We start from the raw sequence: 24,117 nt of genomic DNA, 5'->3' as shown, positions 1-24,117 counted from the left end.
GGTGAACGTCAGCTTGAGGCTCTGGTAACAAAATCATAAAACAACAGAGAAATCAAAGTCTGTAATTTTGAGAATTTGAGTTTTGTATAGTAGCGACCGTAAACTAATATAATGATTGTTATTGTAATCTGTTTCTCTCATTAAAGTTTGCTCAAATTTAATTCAGTCATATATTTTATCAGTGCGTGTGTTTAGAAATACTAGAGGAATATACATAAATATACTGAACATGGATCTCCAATTATTAATAGAGACATCGATAGTGTGAATTCTAACATTTTTTATTCATTATTTTAATTATTAATAGGCTATAAGTCAATTTAATATTTCTAATATTCTATATATTAACATTTCTTGTTTCACTGGTTTGTATTCGTTCATTCATTCATTTATTCAAGTTTTAAGTGCTCTTTTAAGACCGTGTACGCTACTTATTTTAAAATTGTAAATATAAAACACAGATTCTCAAAGATTTGATATGCTAAAATAAGTATAGGCTACAATAAATTAATGGCTTCAAATAAAACAATAAAACGTTTCTATTCAGGCAACATAAAGCATAATTAAAATGCGCAACTGTTTTAACCATCGGTTTCAAAAGAGGATAAAAACAAACATAGTAGCTAATTAAACTAACTAGTAGCTAAATAAAAACACTGTAGTATATATCTCATAAGTGGGCACACACAGTAATTTGTGTTCTAGATCTGAAATATCATCTCACCATCCACTCATCCTCGAGCCGGCGCGTGACGTCATGCCTCTGTGACGTCACGTCATCTACCTGATAGAGGCTGCGCTGCCGCATCTTCAGCCGCATAAACTTGAGCATTGCTTACCAACACACATTTGAGGAACTATATACTATAAATGCATGGAGACGATTTAATACACGAGAAAAGGAAGCAAACAGCCCTTTGGAGAACTGACACGTGAGTCACTAAATTCGTCGCTTTTTAACAATGTTTGTTTGGAAGTATTGCGGGACTTGTAGGCCTAGTATTGTTTAGCCTATGAAGTTGATGTATTTATTTTAAATGATCGCTGTGCATAACAGGTTCCGTTATAACTCGATAAATCTCAAAGGTGATCGGTAATCCTGGTGTGGTCAGTGCAGAGCAAGCCTGAGTGAGTTCAGTATAAACACTGAATATGTAACAATATAACAGAAGCGTGTTTTGCATGTAGTGCTCAGATTGAACACGCTCTCTCGTGCACTTCACAGCTGCTCCCAAGCTCTCTCCATACTGTAGGAATGAACAGAAACACAGCACACGAATTCAGTTCATCACTAATAAAACAGCCTTGCGCTTTCAGTGTGTTGTAGAATTTGTATTTTGAGACACTGTCATGTTTTGCGAAAGATTGTGCTCGAGATTGAGAGTTTTCTAAAATCTTAAAAGTAGGCCTATTTCCTTATCTGTTCAAAATCATCTGGAGTGTTTTCATATTGCTATAAATAATTACTTATTACTCCGTTGTCATGCGGAATGCATCTCTAAATAATAATAATAATAATAATAATAATAATAGGATAATAATAATAATAATAAAAACAACAGTCTATATTTATTTACAAATATAGTAGTCGTAAAAAATGATAATAACATCCACACATCCAACAATTATTCACAGGATTCAACTTTAACCCATAAAATGAGTTTTGTTGGTATACATAAATGTATTTCGATTCAGTGAAAATAAATAATATTTTTGACTTAAATAAAACCAGTTCATTGCTATTTTGTGTTACATTTTTTTTCAGTGCATGAGCTTCCTTAAAATATTATTATTATTATATTGTTATTATTCATTTATTATTAGTATTTATTTGTTTTTCAAATAATATCCGGTTTGTTTAGTGAAGGAGTCAGATGTTTAATGATATGAGCAGTTTATGGTATATTAATGCACAATATTTTTATTCGCAAACATGTCTGTATTTGTACAAATTGCTGCACAATCATTTAATCCCGAATTCCACAGATTCAAAGTGAAAGGCATTTGTTTGTGGAGAGTAAGACACATGGATAATTGTGCGTGCATCTATTAATCAAGTCTAATATCATCCCATACAAATGTGTCTGAATGTGTGTGCGAGCATCATTATCTAAATGAACCTGAAGGACAAAACCTGAAGCATCAAGTAGATTAAACGTTCATTAAGAGAGAAAATGAGAATGATCCTTTATTTGGCTGTAGTTTGTAATTCGTGGCAAATGGAGTAACAGATGTTTTGAAGTGATGCTGCGCGTCTGACAGACAGAAGAGACGCGAACAAATATTCAGTCAGAAAAATTATATATCTAAAATATGCAAATGTATTACATCCTCATCCTAAATCATCTCCTGTCAAATGGACCTATAACTATGATTCCTCTCTTTATCTTTATCAGTGCGCTCGTTGGTGTTTAAGCAATACATACAACAACATCGATTTATTTGATTTAATTAAACTATTAGACTAACCTATATCAGATATCAGTTAGAATATCGAGGACACCAACATTACATTTTCCATTTAAATAATTCTCGCGAATTGTGATTATAGAAATGCATAGTTTACCACATAATTCACCTGCAAACTACCGAAACAAATCTTTAGCTCTTTATCGATGATGCTGTCTTGGTATATTCATTGGGAAGATTATTTAAATGGATAGTTATTCACGAGAGTATGGCAAAACTAAAGCAACAGATGAAAATACATTAAAACTAAATATACAGCAGATATGGGTCAGTTCATACCTAAAGAAGAAAAAGTGTGCATTATGCTGTCAGATCTCAGCAGTTATTCCTCGTGAAAATGCGTATAAATAATACGCCAAATAAAAACGAAAACTCGTGGTACTGATACGCAAAAACGGACTTTGGCGTGTAAATGCTACGGGATGGGTATAGGATTAGGGTCGTGGGGTAGATGTGTATCTTATGCACGTGAAAACTGCATATTCGCCTATATGCACGCCAAACACGTGCGTATCATATGAAGCCAAAGTCCATTTTTGCCTATCAATACCACGAGTTTTCGTTTTTATTTGGCGTAGCCTACTATTTACACGCTTTCATGAGACCGGGCTCACAGATCTGACTAAACCTTTTCTCCGTAAATTACGAAAATTATAATAATAATAATAATAATAATAAAGTATTCATAGAAAATAGGTCAGATGCTAAGGCCAAAAACAGTGTGTGTGTGGGGGGGGGGGGGGGGGGGGGGGGTTGCTATACATATGGTCAGAATGTTTTTTTTCAAAGCCACAACAGTAAAAACAAACCTTCGGTTTCTTTGTTTATATTTGTGTAAAAATAAAAATTGTCTGCAGTGTGGAAACTGCGGAAATAATTTGAGAAAGCTGGTGGTTGAATCTGTGTCGTAAACATTTAGAAATATGTCTTTTCTTGAGTCTAGTATTCTTGTTTTAAGGGCCGCGGATGATTCTGCGTCAGTAAGGCGGCTGTCAGGCGGCTTATATTCTCCCCGATCAGCAGGCGCCACTAACCTGAAAACCCCAGCACAGAACAATCAGACGGGAAACTAGATGTTGTCTGGCTGACAATCAAACTGTCACAATAAGCCCATATTATATTTCTCATTATTGGACATTATTCTCATTTTACGTTGTTTCCAAATCTGCCGTCATTTGGGCAATAGTGGTAATAATGTTTGTATGCAAGAGTAAATGTGTCTGCATTAGTCCTGGACAGGCACTGAGCATAATAACGTGTTCATCAACCTCAAATGCAAAAGACCTTTCCTCTGAACACACCGCTTGCGTTGGTTTGCTGTTCCGACATGTCTCCAGTATTCAAAGCAGAAAGCCCAACTGCTCACTGAACTAATAGAATTGCCGATGCAAAATAGCCTCTTTTTAATGTTAACAATTAAGTGCTGACATTGCTTCAATGACTGTTATTAAACCGCACGAGAATTACAGTAATTGTGCACATTGGACAAAATGGTTGATGTAAAAAAAGAACTTAACTTTATTATAAACACAATTCAGCTGAACTAGTCTAACTGCAGAACGCGCTGTAGAACTGGTCTTTGTCAGGGTGGATAATCTGGTTTTGTGCGTTTGAAAAAAGTTTTATTTTATTTTTGAGCTAATATCCTCTTACTGTTCATGGCGCATGCAGCCCGAGTCCAGAAACACTGGAGCAGCGATATTGCCAGAAGCTCGACTGAAAGTTTCCGAAGGAGAAGCATGTGTAAGAAAGGATTGGGCTTTGTGGGTGGGACTGACAGTGGACGAGGGACGAGAGGATGGGTGGGTCCTGCTGTTTGCTGCTGCTGCACCTCCATTCGTTCACACCAAACATATTTACTCTTCAGGAATATATCTGCAGTAGTTTGGAGGACAATATTGCGCGAGATCGCTGGCTGGCTGATTGTTTAGCAAATATAGCGACTCTTGCGTCGCAGAGCTGGAAGAGCTTTTGTAACACGCATGATTGTTTTAAAGGTGGAATACATTTGGACATGGCCTCATCTTTTCATCTGCCGAGAAGCAACAGCACCAGAGAAACGTTAGAGAACTCGAGCAGCGAATCTTCAGATAACGAAACAACAGGTAAACAACATATATTTTCATACCCCTCCATAGAATAAACCATACAACATTAACATGCCTAAAGTATGCAAACAAGCCTATTTGACTAAAAGCATGCATTTACATGTTATATTGTCCCCTGCCATATCTGCTATATGCCTGCAAATTTTTGTTTTAGTAGAAATAACTTGTTTATTTGTTTAGCTGTTTTTTCGGTCTAATTCTGCAGAAGCAGTGCAGCGCTTGTTGCACGTTGGCAGCTTGCTGCTTTGCAATTTTAAAAACTAAATATAAATTCACGTTTAGTCCGTATTATTAACGCATTTGTTACTTTCTAATTAGAGAATATTTGAGCTGCTGTATGTTTTGATCCTACACTCCCTAAAGAACTCGATAACCGCTACCAAACCGGTTTCTAGAAATTATATTAGGCTACAATTAAATGCGCGTTTATTAGCTGGAGAAGCTGTTGCATAAACTGCAAATGTTTATCTGAAAGTATGGAGATGCGTAAACAACAATGAACTAGGCCTGGGTTTAAAACACGGCCGAGAGTTCTTTCCACTGGATAAACCTTTAACTTCTATCCTGGATATTTAAAATAATACAGCCGTCAGCATTGTGTGCAAATAGGTCCCGTTTGAGAGGCATATTTTAATAAGTGCATATTTATGGATTGACGAGCACGTCAGTCTGTGTAAACGAATCGTGATTCCTTTTGTCCGACTCCCGTTTTGTGTCCGGCTCCTTCCAAACCTCCTGCAAAAATAGGTGCGACTGAGCACCACATATCACCTCAACATTATTCTCCTCAGAAAAGGAGAGGTCTGTCGAGCAGAGAAGTGACGATGGAAATGCTGATGAGTCCAAGAAGAAGAAACAAAGACGGCAGAGGACTCACTTCACCAGCCAGCAGCTGCAGGAGCTGGAAGCGACTTTCCAGAGGAACCGATACCCGGATATGAGCACCAGAGAGGAGATCGCGGTGTGGACCAACCTCACGGAGGCCCGAGTCCGGGTACGAGAGTCCTCAAAACAGCCCAGTCAGAAACAACATTTGGTTACACTTTATTTTAAGGTGTCCTTGTTACAGTGTAATTACACATATAAACCTACTGAGTAATATTAATTAAAAACGTAGGCTACTTATATGGTTAGGGTTAGGATTACTTGCATCATGCATGTAATTATGCATAATTTGTTATTATAATTATAACTACATATGTAACAAGGGCACCTTAAAATAAAGTGTTAACCTAACATTTTAGCTACAGAATGAGCTTGGATGCGTTTCAGGCCGAGACTGGAGAGTATTTGCTCACTTATATCAGTGGGATATTTACAAGATGATGCCGATCAAATGTGCAGATTAACTTGCAAATTAAAATGACATATTTAATAAGATAACTAAATCAAGTTTTATCAGTTCTGATAAGTGTTCAGTTTGTGAAATGTTGATTTGTTCGTTCAGTGCGTATGCTGTTATGAATTTATTGAACTTCTCATTATTTTTTAAAGGATTAAAAGCTCTACTTAAAGGCCACGAAAGTAAAAGTATATAATTGCCTTTTTTTCAGCGATATTCAGAAATATTTCCTTGCAGGCCGATCTTTTAAAAGTCCACAGCATTCAAAAACATATTCTGATCCTCATTAGTAAAACCTTCGCTAAATGAGCAATGCTCTGACCCTGGAGCACAAAACCATAACAAGGGTCTTTTTTTAAAATCGAGATTTTGTTCATCTGAAATTTCCATTGATGTATGGTTTGTTATGATAGGACAATATTTGTCTGAGATACAACTATTTGAAAATCTGGAATCTGAGGGAGCAAAAAAAATCTAAATATTGAGAAAATCACCTTAATGCATATTACTAATCAAAAATGAAGTTTTAATATATTTACGGTAGGACATTTACAAAATATCTTCATGGAACATGATCTTAATATCCTAATGATTTTTAACATAAACGAAAAATTGATTTTGACCCAAACAATGTATTGCTGTCTATTGCTACAGATATACCTGTGCTACTCATGACTGCTTTTGTGCTGCAGGCTTTTGTGGTAAAGATTTATGAAAAATATCTTGCTGATATTGTAAATTGTAATTTAGCTATTCACATACAAATGTAGCTAATGTGCTCATCTCATTGTGAATAATAAATATTTTGCAAATGAGCTCTGCAGCAAGCAAAAAAAAAAAAGTTTTGCATAAGTTTAAGACTACTGTTTTGAGTCAACTTTTTGGTCTATAACAGAATTTGTTGAGCTTGAGTGAATAACGCGTACTTTCTCATAGGTTTGGTTCAAGAATCGGAGGGCGAAATGGAGAAAAAGGGAGCGCAACCAGCAGATGGATCTGTGTAAGAACAGTTACCTGCCGCAGTTCAGCGGACTAATGCAGCCGTACGAGGACGTCTATCCCGCCTACACCTACAACAACTGGACCAACAAAGGCCTGACCCCAACCCCGCTGTCCACAAAGAACTTCACCTTCTTTAATTCCATGAGTCCCCTCACGTCCCAGTCCATGTTCTCAGCCCCGACCTCAATCTCCTCCATGAGTATGGCGTCCGGGATGGGACACTCCGCCGTGCCTGGCATGCCGACCACCGGCCTGAACAACATCGGTAACCTGAACGGTATCGGGAGCTCGGCGATCAATCCGGCCATGAGCTCGTCGCCGTGCCCCTACGGTCCTCCTGGATCTCCTTACAGCGTCTACAGGGACACTTGTAACTCCTTAAGACTGAAATCCAAGCAGCATCCATCTTTTGGATATAGCGGTTTGCAGAGTCCCGGCTCGAGTCTAAACGCATGCCAGTACAACAGCTGACGAGTTCAGCTCCAGTAAACGGAGCCCTGCAGAAGTGACAGCCGTGCTGGATTTGGTGCGATTGTGTGTGTTTACCTAAACTTGCACAACAATTTAAATCCTTTATTTGGATTTCAACGTTTTGAAGACAAGTTAAACTCATACATTGTAGATAAATATAAACGTGGAACAAATCTGATATGCGCAGTGCTCCAAGTGGGAACAATGGTTTGTCAAAAACAAGCGTATAATTATCGCAGCGTGTCGTGGTGATTCAGCCTCGTGATGAGTCGTGTTCTCTTGCATTCAGTGTCACGGAGAAGGTTTGTTGTCCTCGTGGCTTTTCATCGACAGCCTGGATTCTTTCCACGTAGTTGTTTTATTGTGTTGATAGATTTACCGCATGCTTACTTAAAATGTTTTGTAAAAATGATATGAATGTGTAGACTAAATAACAAAGTTATAACTTTATGTTGTACCCCTGTTGATTAAAATTGTGCTTATGTTTATGGTAATGTTTGAATAAACCTCGAAAGAAAGAATTCCTAAAATAATTCGTCGAAAGGACTGGATAAATCATGGGCTGTAGACTGATTATTAAAAACAAAAAACATTGTACATAATCGAAAAAAGCTTTGAATTGACATTTTTTCATTAAAAAAATACTGTATCTTTAAACAATCCTAGCTTCGATCGGATTTCCCCCTATATTCTCCGAGCTAAATTTCAATGCATACCGAATCAATGCCTTTTCTCTTTCCATTAATTACACTTGACATCGATATATGTCCATATATGCAGTCTGATAATGCACTAAATCCTTCCATTGGCCTGTTCTCTTTTATTGTTTTTTTTTTTTTGCTTTTTTTTATGCTCCATCACTTCTCTTAATTATAAATGATTTCCAAAGCACGCAATTATATCCAAATACCTTTAGGATGAAAGAGAGAAAGGCAAACTTTAAAATCTAGTCCTTATCACGGTTTGCCACATTAAGTGGCTGTTTTATCTGCATGGGTGTATTTAGATGATACGTAGGAGAAGGTCTGTCGTAACTGATGTGTTCCTTAATGCCCCTGATCCTTTTCCACTGATAATAATGCCTTTAATTTCCTAAAAGGTCGGCTCAGAGGGGTCCGTGTTAATGGTCACTTCCTCTGCTTTGCCCTGTTAGGCTAACAGAATGAGTTCACTGCACAATGTTGACATGCCTTCTCAAGGACGAGTTAAACCCATTCCCCAAATCAAACAAGAGACTGTCTGAGGAAAGTGAACATCACATACCGAGGACAAGAGAATCTGGTGAAAACAGAGCGAAGCACTCTCCAGTTCAGTTCGGTTCAGTTCAGTTCGGTTCGGTTCGGTTCAGTTCAGTCCGGTCCAGTTCAGTCCGGTCCAGTTCAGTCCGGTCCGGTCCGGTCCGGTCCAGTTCAGTTCGGTTCAGTTCAGTTCAGTTCAGTTCAGTTCGGTTCAGTTCAGTTCAGTTCGGTTCGGTTCAGTTCAGTTCGGTTCAGTTCAGTCCGGTCCAGTTCAGTTCGGTTCAGTTCGGTTCAGTTCAGTCTGGACAGAACCCGACGCGCATTGACTTGTTAAGAGCTGCCACACATTATAATAATTCTAGAAAACACTCGAGCAGAAGTCTATTATTTCTTTATGCGCAGTAGCCTTGAGTAGAAATAACATTGAAAGCAACACTTGGAGAGGTTTTTGAATTGTTTCTGACAAAAACACATTCTAGTGAATCACGCTATATCTTCTAATAGCCATGTTGTGTAAATTCTAGTTAGGATTCGATCAGTTGGATTTAAAGGAGTTTTTTTATTAGATTTAAACAGACTAGCATAACGAATTCTACAACTGAAGAGCACAAAATAACCCGGCGGATTTTTGCAAATGTTTATTTTTAATACTGTCATTCTAAAGAAAGTTAAAAGAAGTTTTTGGTCATATCCAGGTCTAATATATTGTGAGTAAATGACCATCATCCTCTCTGATCAATCAGTCACTGATATGAAGTCAAGCACATTGTGTAGACGGATATTCTAATGGCTTATGATAAGAAGACAATGCACGTCACTTCGAGAGTTTAATTACTCGTTCTGAATCAATCTTCATCAGTCTCTAGGAAATCCATACTTTGGCACCTTCGGCTTTCCTATCTCCTTCAATTACAGATGGGTTTAGAGAATGATCTTGGACAGAACTAAGAAAAAGCAGTTCATTAAAGATGATATGCTTTCACTTAGGCTTATTTTTTCATATCAAAGTGTAGTGTGTTCATAATAAGATAATGGATGTTTAAATCTAGTGTTACTATCTTCGTGTGCTGCTGTCGCAGTATTCAAATTAGCCTACATTCAAATCGTGGAATAATTAAAGCATTTAGGCTAACAACAACAACAACAACAACAACAACAACAACGGTGACACATATACATAAAACAAACTGATTTTTAATATTGCCAGTTTTTAACATTAAAGTATTTAGAATAACTTTTATGATATATATTATATAATATTATAACAATAAGCAAAATAACTGAATTATCAAAGTTTCATCTGGTAATGTAAAATGTTGCCACATCTATATTTAGGCTGCTGTTTAAAATGGTACTGTAATAATCACTGAATCGGGCTAATCCGGGTCACTACTACAATACTGTGAAGGTGCAGCTGCTCGTTTTACAATAACTATAACAATAATGTGACAGTTACTCTGGTGCTTTACTCTCTATATGACACTCATTTGACAACATTAAATGATCAGCTTGGAAAAGGATGCACATTTAAACTCTTTTTTGTTTTCTTTATGTCTTGCTCAGTCAGCTCGTCCTCTTTATCAGTCAGTTCAGTGTAAAGCTGTAGCAACCTACATGTTATGACAAGAAAAAGACAGCATTTGACCTGAAATCGCACTTAACATTTAAATGATTTGTATGTTTAATCATAATCCATCGATATAAACATCAAAAGAGGTTATATGTTATAAAGTACAGTCATTGCACTTTGTAATGTGAGTAATATTGTGTAATAATTCTGTCACAACAAACACAAAGGTTGTGTGGCAAAGGAAGATGGGACGCTTGATAAGACAGAACAACCATAACATTGATTGAGAAAACATAGTTAAAAAAATGCGGAATACTTAAATCACATAATTCAGGAGAAGCAATATAAGGACATTAGTGATGAACCACAGCCCGATGAGAGAAAAAACACAATAAACTTCAGATACAATTATTATCTATATATAATTCAAAATAGGTCGCTAAAGACTTTTAACCTAAATGAAGAAAGACAAAAAACTAGCACAAATCTATTAAAACCATTGTCTCTGAAAGTCAGCAGAAATAAAACAAGCCACAAAGAGCGAATTTAAGCAATGCTTCTGATCAGCCCAAAAACAAGAAATAGAAGTGTTCAAATCATGAAGACACAGTTTAAAACAGTCGCATTTCAGCCATGAAGGCTTTTATAGACTCACAAACCTGCCTATTATCATGTCTAGAGAATGATTAACCAGCGGGTTTGTGATCGCAGTGCCTGAAAGAGTTACTTACTCTGATTCTCTTCATCCTGCTGCTTCAGACTCTCCAGATCTGCTATATGAGGAACAGACACTCATCTGTTCTGCCAGGCGGCTCAGTCCAGAAGGACTGTAAGCCTTAATTACATTCTAAATGCAAAATCACATGTCTTTGTAAAAGTTGAATTTTAGTGCAATAAGAACATTCGGGAAGGAGAACTTTGGGTGAAATCTCAGGCCTGTCACTGGATCGACAGTGAATATTACATATATAGCTATATATAAGCATATATAATATACTTCTGTATATTACATGCATATGTCTAGAATAGGCCAAGGGTGAATTCTACAATTCGTTCTTCTGGGGATAAAAAATCAAAATAAAGATCACACTACCTTGTTCTTGTGCACATTTGTAAGTAATGAGAAATACCACTCATAAATAGTAATCGAATTATTATAAAAATAGCTGTAACACTTTATTTTATGGTTACATCTATTAGTTGTTTATTAGCATGTATATTACTAAAATATTAGCCATGTATTAGTGCTAATTTAGCACATATTAATGCCTTATTCTACATCTCTAATTCTACCCAATACATAACAACTACCTTACTAATTATTAATAAGCAGCAAATTAGGAATTTATTGAGGGAAAAGTCATAGTTAATAGTTAACAAGTGTTACCTATTCTAAAGTGTGACCAAATGAGGGTAATAAATAAATAAATAAATAATAATAATAAAGAGTAATACTTTTTTAGGTTACGTGATGCATTAAGTCGAGTGGAAACTGTCTTAAAAAAGATAGTTCACCCAAAAATGAAAGTCATGTCATCATTTACTCACCATCGAGTCTGTATGAGTCTCTTTCTTCTGCTGAACACAAAAGAAGTTATTTTGAAGAATGTAACCAAACAGTTGATGGCACTGACTTCCACAGTATTTTTTCCATACAATGGAAGTCAGTGGGGACTGTTTGGTTACATTCTTCAAAATATCTTCTTCTATGTTCAGCAGAACCCCTGCAGTAAAGAGTCAAGGGTTCTGACATCAACCTCCAGAGAAGTTATTACACCACCTCCATATTTGAGGTTTCTGTGCTGCTTTCCCAAACTGGGGTGCATTTCCCAAAAGCATTGTTAGAAAACTATGCCCATTAATTTCATTGAACTCTATTGGTAACGACAGAACTTGCAACCATAGTTGCGTTTGGGAAACACACGCCTGGCTGTCAGTGGAGAGTTATGACTTTTGCAGCCGGAGCGTTTAGTTACAGCATCTACCAGCAGGTTATCTGGACCTGCCTGCCTTGACCTTTAGGCTGGAACAGGAATAAGATGACAGGATCACTAGGACAGGAATGACCACTGGATCTGTGGCAGGCTTTCACATTACAGATGGGCTAAAACAGGAAATAAAGGCTATGCTAGCATCTCTCCAGGAGGAGTTACTGAAGGTTACACCTCCTGGCTTGACCAAAGGAATCTTCTTGAGAAACTGAATAAAGCTACGGTGTCACCAAGAAAGAGTCATGAAGAAACAGAAATCCCAAGCTTAAAGAATGGAGGACACTGCCAGCCCAAACCAGCAGACAGCACAGTGTGACAAAATAAGGAAATAAATATACAATACAATATACAAAAACAGGAACTGCAATTTTTCAATATCAGCACTTTTCAATAATTACTTATCTTACCGAATGCTAGTTACAGACTAATTAGCAGCTCTACTATCTGACAGTTTACACTCACGGGTAATCATATTCTTTAACATTAAACAGATTAACATAATGATACCATACAATATATGTGACCCTGGACCACAAAACCAGTCTTAAGTGTCAATTTTTGAAATCTGAGATACATCATCTGAAGCTGAATAAATAATCTCTCCATTGATGTATGGTTTGTTATGAGAGGACAATATATAGCCGAGATAAAACTATTAGAAAATCTGGAATCTGAGGGAGCAAAAAAATCTAAATATTGAGAAAATCTCCTTTAAAGTTGTTCAAATGAAGTTCTTAGCAATGCATATTACTAATCAAAAATGAAGTTTTGGAATTTTTACGGAAAGAAATGTACAAAATATCTTCATGTAACATGATCTTAATATCCTAATGATTTTTGGCATAAAAGAGAAATGTATAATTTTGATCCATACAATGTATTGTTGTCTATTGCTACAGATATACCCCAGTGACTTAAGACTGGTTTTGTGTTCCAGGGTCACATATGATATGATAGCATAATACCATAAACCATCATACTCACTTCGGCTACACAGAGAATTGGTTAAATTTAAAAAAAGCATAAGAACCATAACAAACAAACAGCTCCTCGTCTTGCCACCACACTTGTTGTCCTCCTCTATCATTATTCCAGCAAGGGTATAAGAAAACTGATAAAGTCCTTTCAGGTCTTTTAGGAGGTAAAATGTCTGCCACCATGTATGAGCACTATGGGTGATGTCTGTTGGATCAGTCCTCAGGTGGCCAGTCTGAGACACAGCAGTTTATCTGTGTTTAACCACAGTGTCTGCTATGGGAGCTGTTTATAGCACCAATGTGTCAGCTAACATCTACTTCAGTGCCACATCAAGTTAAATAAATAGTTTTTAAAATCATATATGTCTTTATTAAACAAATATGGGTATTGAAAGAAAGGGGAATTGGGGAACAAGAGAGCAACCCCAACCATCTGCAGAGGACAGCTGGGATCACACTTCGGCCCGTCTAACAATATCTGAAAGAAGATAATATTTCACAATGAATTCATAGGGCTGAAGGGAGCGAGACTGTAATTTGTGCATTGGAGTCTTTCATGCATTCCAGTCGCTGTAGTCGATGGTCTGTCTCTAGCACAAAGGGTCTCCCCAGAAGGTAGAAATGGAGAGAATCCAGGGCCCGTGTTCTGGCCAAACCCTTCTTCTAGAGTATCACGTCTCTCAGGGAAATCCAGCTCAGGAATGCCAGCGATATGCAATCCCCTTCTATTTCCTGCAGTAGCACAGCCCTCGATCTGACTCCAGAGGCATCTGTCTGCAGGAAGAATGGTTTCTGGAAGAGCCTTCACTCCACAAGTCGATGCAAAATCGAAGTGCTCCATCCTTTTGGGGACTAGCATGATGAAACTACACCACTCACTGAAGAATGCTTTAATGACACCTATGGAGCGCATAATGTCCAGTTTATCTGTAATCACATTTATCATATATTCGGGGATACGATAGCTCGTTTGGAGGGATGGGGTTACCTCAGCATCCGATTAGTAAATCCAGGTTTCTTCTGAGACAGCTCAACTGCTCTACCTGGTCTCCTTGAGGTTGCTCCAGATGGGAAACTTCCAGCACTTGTTGTGTCCAGCTAGTTTGGAAGTGCTGTCCTGTTGGTTCATACTTATTACCAATGGCACAAAGAGTTGGCTTGGCCCTGGGGTGGACTTCTTTCAGCAAGTTAATATAGCAGTTTTGCTCTTTCTTACCCTGCTCTGGCAATGAGATCTTGCAGGTGATGCTGCCAGTCTTTCACAATGCTTTGAGGGATTCCTAGTGCCAAGTTCTGAAAACAAGTTGCTTTGTTTTCTGAGAGTGCTGGGTTCCTGGGCCAGTGATGTAATGTCTTCCAGATGGTCTCTGATTTGGACCACACTGCATGTACCATCCTTGGGCCCCAGTAGGTAAGGAGCTTAGGAGCAACCACTAGGTAAAGCAGGAGTGGGCAACTCAGGCCCTTGAGGTCCAAGGTCTACAGAGTTTAGCTCCAACCCTGATTGTACAGGCAAACCTGCATGTAGCTTTCTAGCAATCCTGAATCCTGACCGTGATTAGCTTGCTCAGGTGAGATGAGAACTGGAGCTAAACTCTGCAAGAAAGTGGATCCCGAACACCAGAGCTGCCCATCCCAGAGGTACGGTAACCACTGGTGCCAGTCAGAAATTTGCACAGCATGCTATTCAGGGTCTGGTTGAAGCATTCAACCAAACCATGGTAAGGTGTGGTTGTAATGCAAAATAAGAGCAGACATTCAATCCCAGTTTCTTAGATTTTCTTTTCTCCTAAGCCAGTAGACAGTGCAGTGTGCCAAAATTGGAAGAAGTGTAAAAACACCTATAGATAGAGCACCAGGTTACACCCACCTATCGAGTCACCATCTGCCAATGCCAATTAGGGTATGTTTAATGATCTGTTGAAGCCAGCATGTTATTGGAGGACCTGGACCACAGAAGGCACAGTTTGTTTATCACGCAAACCGACAGGCGACACCAATGCGGTTGGGGTTTAATTTTAACCCAATAAAATTAATTTAAATGGAATGACATGGTGTAGGAGACCTTGTTATCTTGATTCAAAGATATTTGACTGCTCTGGCTAGTCCACAAACACAACATTTGACTTACAGCAGCAGGCAAGAAATACTATTCTTGCAAGCAATGCCAGATTACAGTTTCTGAAGAAGATTACAGTTTCTGCTAACTCAACCTAGCTCTGTTTTACCACAACATCCAAGGTTTGTGGAAAGAGTTGGTGCAGTAGCCTTCAGTAAAGAGTGAGTTAATTAGATTGGCCATTGGTAATGCAACATGCAGATGAGCAGCGAAGCAGTGTGCGACTACCAATGGGAGCACTAAAATTGATCCGCAAGCTGATACAGGTGGCATGTGGGAGAAACCAACAGCGCAGTGACCCACGATCTCCAGCGATTAATGCAGCTTAACAGACCCGTTTTATACCTCCAGTTTTTCAGAGGTGAAATCATCATAGATGAGTAAACCATTGCAATCAACCAGTGGAAAACAAGTACTGTAGAGTCTACTATATCAGTTTTACAGAACAGTAAGAGTAAATGAAGTTAAGATCTTTTGTGATATACTTGTCATGACTGTGTTTGTGGAGTCATTCCCTGCTTAGAAACTGAAAAAAGTCATTATTACAACGCTGGTAAGTGTGGAAATCACTTGCGATATTTACATTGTATCGAGAGGATCAATCCTCGTATAAATATATTAATACCAAATGTTTTACCAAATGCTGCAAAAAATGCACAAAATGAACTTTAAAGTGAGGAAATATAATGCTTGTCGTACTTGAACTTTTAACAAAGGGCACCGTGAGAGACTCTTGCGGTCTCAACAGAGGATGTAGAAGAAGATTGCATTTGCATCTGTTCCTCACACACAGCAATCACGTGCAAACCAGACATTCAGATTACAGCACACAAATAAAATAGTTTTTATGATATTTTTATGGTGCATTTGGTGTATATTTTATGGTCATTTTTCAAGCCAAAGAACTTTCATAAAATTGTTGCACAGCAAACAAAATAAATATTGCATGATAATTATTGGTTTAATGGTTACAGAAATGGTATACATTTCATAATATGAAAATATTAATAGTCTTGTTTAAAATGATGTAATCTTTGAATAAAGAATGAAATGCTGTAATTTTAAATGAAAACAGCAAACTGCATTAAACTGCCCTTTTATTATGAATTATTCTGTTATTCAATCATTCGCTTAATTATCAATGCTAAAATGTCTCTATCTAATATGAAATAATCTTGGAATACTTAAAAAAAAAAAAAAAGAAACTCAGTTTATCGGTTTCAAATCTGGAAATGTCAGTTCCACATGCTTCCCACCAACAATCAGGCCTGCGGCTCGTTCAGGCTCACACCGGTGTCCAACGTTTTGCTCTGGTTTCCGGGTTGAACGACATGTTTCCTGGAAACGGTGTGCAACGGGTTTGAGATACGTTTTCTCTTGTTTGGTGGGTGTGTCAGAAACGTCAGCCCAATCAGCAGCAGAGACAGATCGCACTATAGGGCCAAGTGAAGTCATTTAATATGTGTCCGCTGCAGCTCATATACACAACTATTGAAGATATTAGAAGACATGTTTGTCATAAGAGTTTTATAGTAACATAGCATATCAACATAGCCATGTGCCTTATTCCACTTTATCTCTTTCTTTATTTTTCCACAATGTCCTCATTTGTATATCTGTATAGTTGTATGTACATATGTTTAAACTGTATTTATCTGTATTTGAATGTCTACTGTCAGTGTTTAATGTTAACTGTATGCACCAAGGGTCTGAGAGTAACACAATTTCAGTTCTCTGTATGTATGCGCCATACATGTGGAAGAATTGACAATAAAGCAGACTTGACTTGACTAAATATGTAGTAATTGCAATGTCTTCTAGTCCATATCCTTTCCTCAGGAAGGTGTGCTAGACACTGATTAATATAACATAAAAATACTATACATATTTATATATTTTGCTATTGTATTGTGGAGTGACACTTTCATAAACTTGTCTATGCTCCTCTGATTACATAATGGTAAATATTACAATATCATAGCACATCAACAGTGATCAGCAATAATGATAAGCCTAATACTCACAATAAAAATAATAAGGTCATATAGATCATAACACAGTCTCAGAGGTAAGAAGTGGATCATCCTTCACCTGAAATGTTAGTCTTTTCATCCTGAAATGCGAGGCAAATGTTGGATCACAATAATTAGGAACCACAGTTTCCACAAATCCCTTCACTCCATTGGGATGTTCTCTTTTATTCTGGACGACAAGGGCAGTGACATCGAGCGTATTTTGCAGTATTAAAAATATATTTATACCGATTTGATCAGGCTCTGAAAATTCTTCAAAAAGAGCACACAGAGTGATCTTCTCAGCTGCTATAGCTGCAACACTTGCGTCATCAGAACAGGGTGTTCAACGCATCACCGCTTCCTGGTGTTTCTGCTGTCTCTCATGTTAAGGTTAGCTCTGGCCGCCAGGATGCATGTAAACACCTCACCTGCGATCTATCGGCTCACTGAGGTGCACACCACGTCTAGATATATTTCTCGTCCTAAGAAATTATGAAAATGTGTTGTCATCTTGTGCAGCCCAAGTAAACGTGGTCCAGTCAAAATGCTGCATTCTTACAAACTGACTAAAAGGATATGAAAGCACTCGAAGGTTTTAACATCGGCTCTCATTACAAATGAAACGCATGGAGTTTGGTACACAAATCATTATGAAATGATTTATTACAGAACTTTTTTTTTAATCTTATATATTTTATTTTTTTGTATATGACATACTCAGAGGTCTAGATGCTTGTCATGGTTACACAGCACACATATTAGTCAATCCCAAAATGCATTCTGACCGGTAAAAAATGTAAAATAAATTGTGTTGATCAAAAAAAATCTCATCTCATATGTGTTGTCTATTTTTGTATTTTTTTAGCTTAGCAATATACTAGCATCAAACTCTTTTGTAAGAGCATGAACTGGAAGCCTATTTGTGTGTCTGCCTTCATATAGCACTTCACATCAACCCTTTAAAGTTTAGTAACTGCTAACTATATTTAGTAATCATATAAATGATATATATATATAAAATCATATTTATATTATAGAAATGCATAATTCATCATTCATTAATTTTAAACACAAACTTTTTTTGGGAATACAACACAAAAGTTTTGAGATTGAAAATGAATGTACGCTCCAGAAGGAAGAGCCTCTACAGGGACAGAGCCACCTTATCAATGAATTTGGCCAGTCGAATGTCCTTCTTTGACAGTCCTCCACAGTCATGTGTCGATAAAGTGACCTGGACCTGAAAGACATTCAGTCATAATCAACAGCTAGCTTTTGATATAGCCACACCTTTACAGATCACAAGGGGTGTTCCTCAGGGCTCTGTTTTGGGGCCTCTATGTTTTTATTACTCATGTTGAAGTTATCATTATAAATGCTAGTTTTCATTTTTATGCTGATGATACAGTGATGTCCTCGATCTGTGTGTTGGGCGACTGCAGTAGTGAATATTGGGAACAGCCCAAGCTTGTCCTGTCCTGCAGTTACTTTAATAAAGATGTTGGCCTACTGCACAGTAAGCTGATTTACGAAACCACTACTGCTCATTTCACACACAAAAAAAACTACAGATCATCAGGATTATTTCCCAGCGCTCACTCCACTTTTCTCACTCGGCCTGACATGAAATGTGAGCTAGTGGACAATGTAGTGCGATTGCTTGCCGTGCAAACACAACACTTTCAAAAGGCTCATATGTGTGGCCTCTCATGTACTTTAAACACAGTGTATTCATGGTAAACATTTGGAAAAACATTATAAACTGCTGCTCAACAGTGAGAATTAAGTGGCTGGGTTTGAAGTTATTACCTTGTTATAAACATTGAACCACTCCGGATGATGGTTCATCTTCTCTGCTTGCAGAGCCACTCGACACATGAAGCCGAACGCCTGAGGAAAAGAAAACAGACGCGGTGCTGGAAGATCACAGGACTCAACTCATCTAGCACATAGTTTAAGCACCATAGTTTTACACGAGACAGGTTCTCCTCGATTATTAGCTGATCAACACAAAATAATGCCGAACTCTGGTGTGGCTCGAGTGCCGGTCAAAAATTACAGATTTTTTTATTTCAATGAAATTAATGTATTATTTTACTTTGATAATATTTTTTTTTATTAATATCTTTGTATTTTTAGGGGTATATTTTATGGTACTGAAGTATGGATGATTTATTCATTACTGTTACAAATTTTTGAGCATAGACCTGAAAATGAAATTTACAACTTAAATTGTCATAAATCTTGTGTTGCTCACACAAGCTCGTTTAAAGAAGACACTAAGCAGATTTTTACTAAAGTGAAAAAAAAAGAGCTTCAATTTATTTTTTCTAAAAAAATAAAATACAAAAAATAAATAAATAAAAATAATATATATATGTATGTGTTATAGTCGTTAGGTTATATAGGTAATATATAGGTTATCGATGTTTAAGTTTATTGTTATGAAAATGCAAAAAAAAACCTTTTCACATTTTTTAAAGGTACTCAATGTACATTGTAATGCATTATATACATTCATAAATAAATATAATGAAAGTGGAAAAGCATTATAAATGTTTGAAGGTTTGTTTGTCATGTGTTTTAATGCATTATACTTTCTAAAGATGAAACATAAGTATTACAATGTATTATAACTGTGGTTACAATTACTCATCAGATCATACGATGCATTTCAAGGCATAATTCAGGCATTAACACTACTTTTATGAGTTACATAAAAAGGCTTTAAGTAAAGTGTTACCAAAATATTTTCCAAAACATGTTTTACACTAAAACTGCTTGAAAATCAAAGCCATTAATCTAAACAATTTGTGTTCCACATCTGATATCTCAAAGACAATGAGCTTTAGTGAGGTTTTGTTTGGGCGCAGTAACAATCAGTTCCGCTAGAGGACATTTGCTTGCCATTCATTTCCAATGTGATCATTTTTGACAGAGAACAACACATTTGTGACTATTTTTTTCAGGACCATTTAACCTTTTCAAATCATGTCCATGATTCTGTGTGTGTGTGTGTGTGTGTGTGAGTGTGAGTGTGTGTGTGTGTGAGTGTGTATGTGTGTGTGTGTGTGTGCGCGTGTTCACACAGCAAATGCCAAAACCTCTACCATGTTTCGTACCATTACGATAAAGTAATAAAAAAAACTTTTCTGGTCAAAATTGGCTGAACAGCACCAGAGGGTTAAAAAGCTAACAGTATATTAACTGTGAAGCCAGTCACTGTGAATACCAATTTTTGAAAGGCATATATTTTTAATAACTAGGCATACACAGTTAAATGCAATAACACACTGTAATGGAACATTCTGTATATACTGAACAGAGGAATGGATGGCAGCTTTGGCAAAGTGAATAGAGATGTTTTGTAGAGTCCAGTAAAGCAATTGTTTCAGTTTATAAAACTTCACATAGGAAGTCTCAATCTAAATAGTGTGAGTATGTGAGCTCAGATGTTTAGCTGAGCTGAGATTGGAGGATGACAGAGTAACTGCGTCCTCCAATCAGAGGTTATTCTAGCGGGTCAGATCTCACTCGAGCTAAACCGCTTGCGAAAAAAACACTGGCTATTTCAGAGCAATTTCCCAATGCAATCTCAATTAAGCCTTTAAATACTTCCTTAGCTAATTAAGTCAACTGAACCGCCATTGTACACAAGCCTTTGCAGACAAATCTGTGGGCTTGGCCAAACGCTCTGATAATGAAACAGGAGTAGTTCAAAAAAAAGAGGAGGAGGAAATTACGAGTGTCGTATATTGTAAGTAATTTGGGGAACACATGATGTAACACAATTGGCTATTTGATCAAACCGGCTATCAAGCAAACCGTCCTGTTATCCATTTAAAGTGATTGACAAAATCCTGCAACTCGACTCCGTCTGCAGTTTAAGCGCACGGTCTGCTTTTGCTCAGCTTTCATTAGGAATATTGGCAATTATTCAATAGCAGGGCATGTTAATGATCGCCAAAACATTTCCTTTTTGGCGTTTGGTTTCTGGCAAAAACAAGTCAGCGTATGACAACAAAATAAGCTTTGATTACTGAACTGGTCCGATTCGATCTGACTCGAGCTCACGCTTCAAACCGAGCTCTGAACGCTGAATCACAAACACAAACCTAATCTTGTGTTGCTCAACATTAAATACGCATACGGCAGACTAATCGGCACTAGAGAGGTCAAGGACGGAGGTTCTGGGGTCTTTTGTTTGCTCTGTATTGTGCCACGACGCCTCGCTCTGTCAGGAGCGGGTAATTAGTCTTGACATGTTACAGGCCCTCATCCCCAATAATCAGAACCACCGCCGCACGTTTCCCCGTATGCCACTTTAGAGGCATTTTCTGTTATTACGGCATGATTGTCATAAAGCACTGGATGAGCCCATGTGGACGTCAGGGTGGCATTCCCTCCGCGCTTCCAAACACATGTGCTTTCTGGATTGCAGGATTGGGCTCAGCGTCCTGAACGCACACAGATCGGGCCATGGAGGATGTGTTACGCTGTGAACGCCTCGTGTCAGACGCTTCAGAGCATAAATGAGCGTGATTACGGCTCCTCTCAGGGGCCCCGGCCCTCCTGATGCCAACAGCTGCCAATCAGCTTGATATAATGCTCTCCTGAATGTGCAAGCTTCTCTCTGAATGTCATTTAGTATTCACAAGATGTTTGTTCTTCAAACAAAAACTCACTTTTTAAGACTCTGTATGTTAGTTTAGTTTTTTTTTTTTTAAATCTCCACTAAATGTATCTTGATTTAAGGATATTTGTACTGGAGAATAAGAATACTGAGGAAGAACATCATTTTTTTTGCAGTGCATGCATTTAATGCCATGACTGCTTTGACATTTCTATCTGAACGAGATGCACAGAAATCAGTTCACATGTCAGTGTCCATCATCTGCGCCAGTCCAGGACGATGAAGGACGCCGAGAACGAAATACACACAAAAGAGAGAAAGAGAACGACTGAGATGTGCAAATGGAAAAACGTGAGGCCACTATTACAAGGAGAGGCAAACAAAGTGAACAAAAGACAGCGTGTAAGAGAAACAGAGAGACTGATGGGATACTTAGTGGTTTTCTGAGGCACATGAAACATTTTAACCAATCTGATTGTTTGTGAAAGAAATCATTTTGATCAAAACTTAAATTGCTGCCAAGAACAGCTCTGCTGTGGCTCAGGGTAATAGAGACTGACACGAGGGGCTCTGAGGGGGAAGGGAGAGAGAGAGAGGAGGGCGGCCGAGGCCTAAAAACACTGCGATGTGTGTTTCAAAGTCTGGGGTCAGTGTGACCTATTTTCTTAATGAAATTAATACTCTTATTCATCAAGGACACATTCAATTCATCAAAAGTGCCAGAAAAGACATTTATAGTGTTATAAAAGATTTCTACTTCAAATAAATGCTGTTCTTTTGAGCTTTCTGTTCATCTGTGAATCCTGACAAATATAAAATGCATCAGTTTCCACAAAAATATTGTGCAGCACAACTGTGTTCAACATTGATAATAATCAGAAATGTTTGTTGATCAGTAAATCAGTATATTATTATGATTTCTGAAGATCATGTGACACTGAAGACTGCAGTAATGATGCTGGAAATACAGCTGCAGATCACAGAAATACATTACAGTTTAACACATATTCACACAGAAAACAGCTGATTTACATTAGAATAATATTTTACTATTTTTACTGTACTTTTTAAGCAGAGTAAAATGTATAAAGTATTGTTTTTTGTCTTTCACTCGGCCATCCAAGCACACGCTCCTCCACAAGGGTTTGAGAAAGTGCTGGGTTTGCACCTGCAACTAATAAAGCATGAGTGGGATTCGAGGTGTTTCTGTCTGTAAAAGCCATTTGGAGCAAAGCGGCCCTGAACAGCAGCACAAACTCAGGAGTCTCTGCCGGTCAAGAGTTTGGTGAGAGCAGACAGCGACATCTAGAGATGCTTCGTAGCTTTAGGTCAAGTCACCGTTATTATATAGTGCTTTTTACCATGCAGATTGTGTCAAAGCAGCTTTACAGCGTTACACAGGGAAACCGTGTGTGTGGAGATGTAGTAGTTCAGGTGTGTGTAGAGGCAAACCTGGTTGAAGGTTTTGAAGTGCAGCTCCTTGTAAAGAGCATCGCGGTCCTCGACCTCCACCCATCCAGTGGCCCTCAGCTCCAGGAGAAACTGCTCTCGCTCGGCGGAGGACAGCCAGTCTGCGGCCTCAACACAACACATCATACATCATCATATCAGATCATATCACATATATATGGTTTGTTAGGATAGGACAATATTTGTCTGAGATACAACTATTAGAAAATCTGGAATCTGAGGGAGCAAAAAAATCTAAATATTGAGAAAATCTCCTTTAAAGTTGTTCAAATGAAGTTCTTAGCAATGCATATTACTAATCAAAAATGAAGTTTTGATATATTTACGGTAGGAAATTCACTAAATATCTTCATGGAACATGATCTTAATATCCTAATGATTTTTGGCATAAAAGAGAAATGTATAATTATATACATGTTTAATTATAAAAGCCATACAATGTATTGTTGTCTATTGCTGCAGATATAGCTGTGTTACTGATGACTGCTGTTGTGCTGCAGGGTCAGATATAATATCAGCTGCACAAACGCATCGCTGTCACTCAATAATCTGGTTCAGCAAACATCCTCTCTTCAGTGTCATATTATTTAATGAATAAACACATGGTTTAGACGTTTATGCATTCAAAAAATTATTTTTTAAAAACAATTAACACACTACCTGTGTACCAAACCAAATTATTACAGCATAACCTCAACATACTATTTTTTTT

General features: G+C 37.6%; 2 protein-coding genes across 3 annotated transcripts in view; one reads left to right on the top strand and one right to left on the bottom strand.

Moving 5' to 3' along the window:
• Positions 1–767: 767 nt before the first annotated feature.
• Positions 768–8,046, top strand: LOC306855587 (pituitary homeobox 1-like). Of its 2 annotated transcripts, XM_079394359.1 has the most exons (4): positions 768–932; positions 4,467–4,574; positions 5,369–5,571; positions 6,856–8,046. In XM_079394359.1, exons 2-4 carry the CDS (start codon positions 4,484–4,486, stop codon positions 7,390–7,392), a joined length of 831 nt encoding a protein of 276 aa, XP_079250485.1. In that variant the 5' UTR covers positions 768–932; positions 4,467–4,483; the 3' UTR covers positions 7,393–8,046. The 2 variants fall into 2 exon arrangements, with proteins under 2 accessions (XP_079250485.1, XP_079250484.1); XM_079394358.1 differs by lacking the exon at positions 768–932 and having other exon boundaries at positions 4,254–4,574.
• A 9,960-nt stretch (positions 8,047–18,006) lies between these two features.
• LOC306855810 (pterin-4-alpha-carbinolamine dehydratase 2-like) overlaps positions 18,007–24,117 on the bottom strand; it is an 8,706-nt gene continuing 2,595 nt past the window's right edge. Inside the window, exons 2-4 of the mRNA XM_079394702.1 lie at positions 23,388–23,513; positions 19,112–19,192; positions 18,007–18,542 (exon numbers count right to left, since the gene is read on the bottom strand). Of these exons, the coding sequence (XP_079250828.1) occupies positions 18,447–18,542; positions 19,112–19,192; positions 23,388–23,513 (303 nt within the window). The 3' untranslated portion in view covers positions 18,007–18,446. The remainder of the gene's footprint in view (positions 18,543–19,111; positions 19,193–23,387; positions 23,514–24,117) is intronic.

Source organism: Barbus barbus (assembly GCF_936440315.1).
Source record: "Barbus barbus genome assembly, chromosome: 36".
NCBI classification, from domain to species: domain Eukaryota; kingdom Metazoa; phylum Chordata; class Actinopteri; order Cypriniformes; family Cyprinidae; genus Barbus; species Barbus barbus.
The sequence above is the reverse complement of the archived record's forward strand: the minus strand, read 5'-3'. Positions and strand labels throughout refer to the sequence as shown.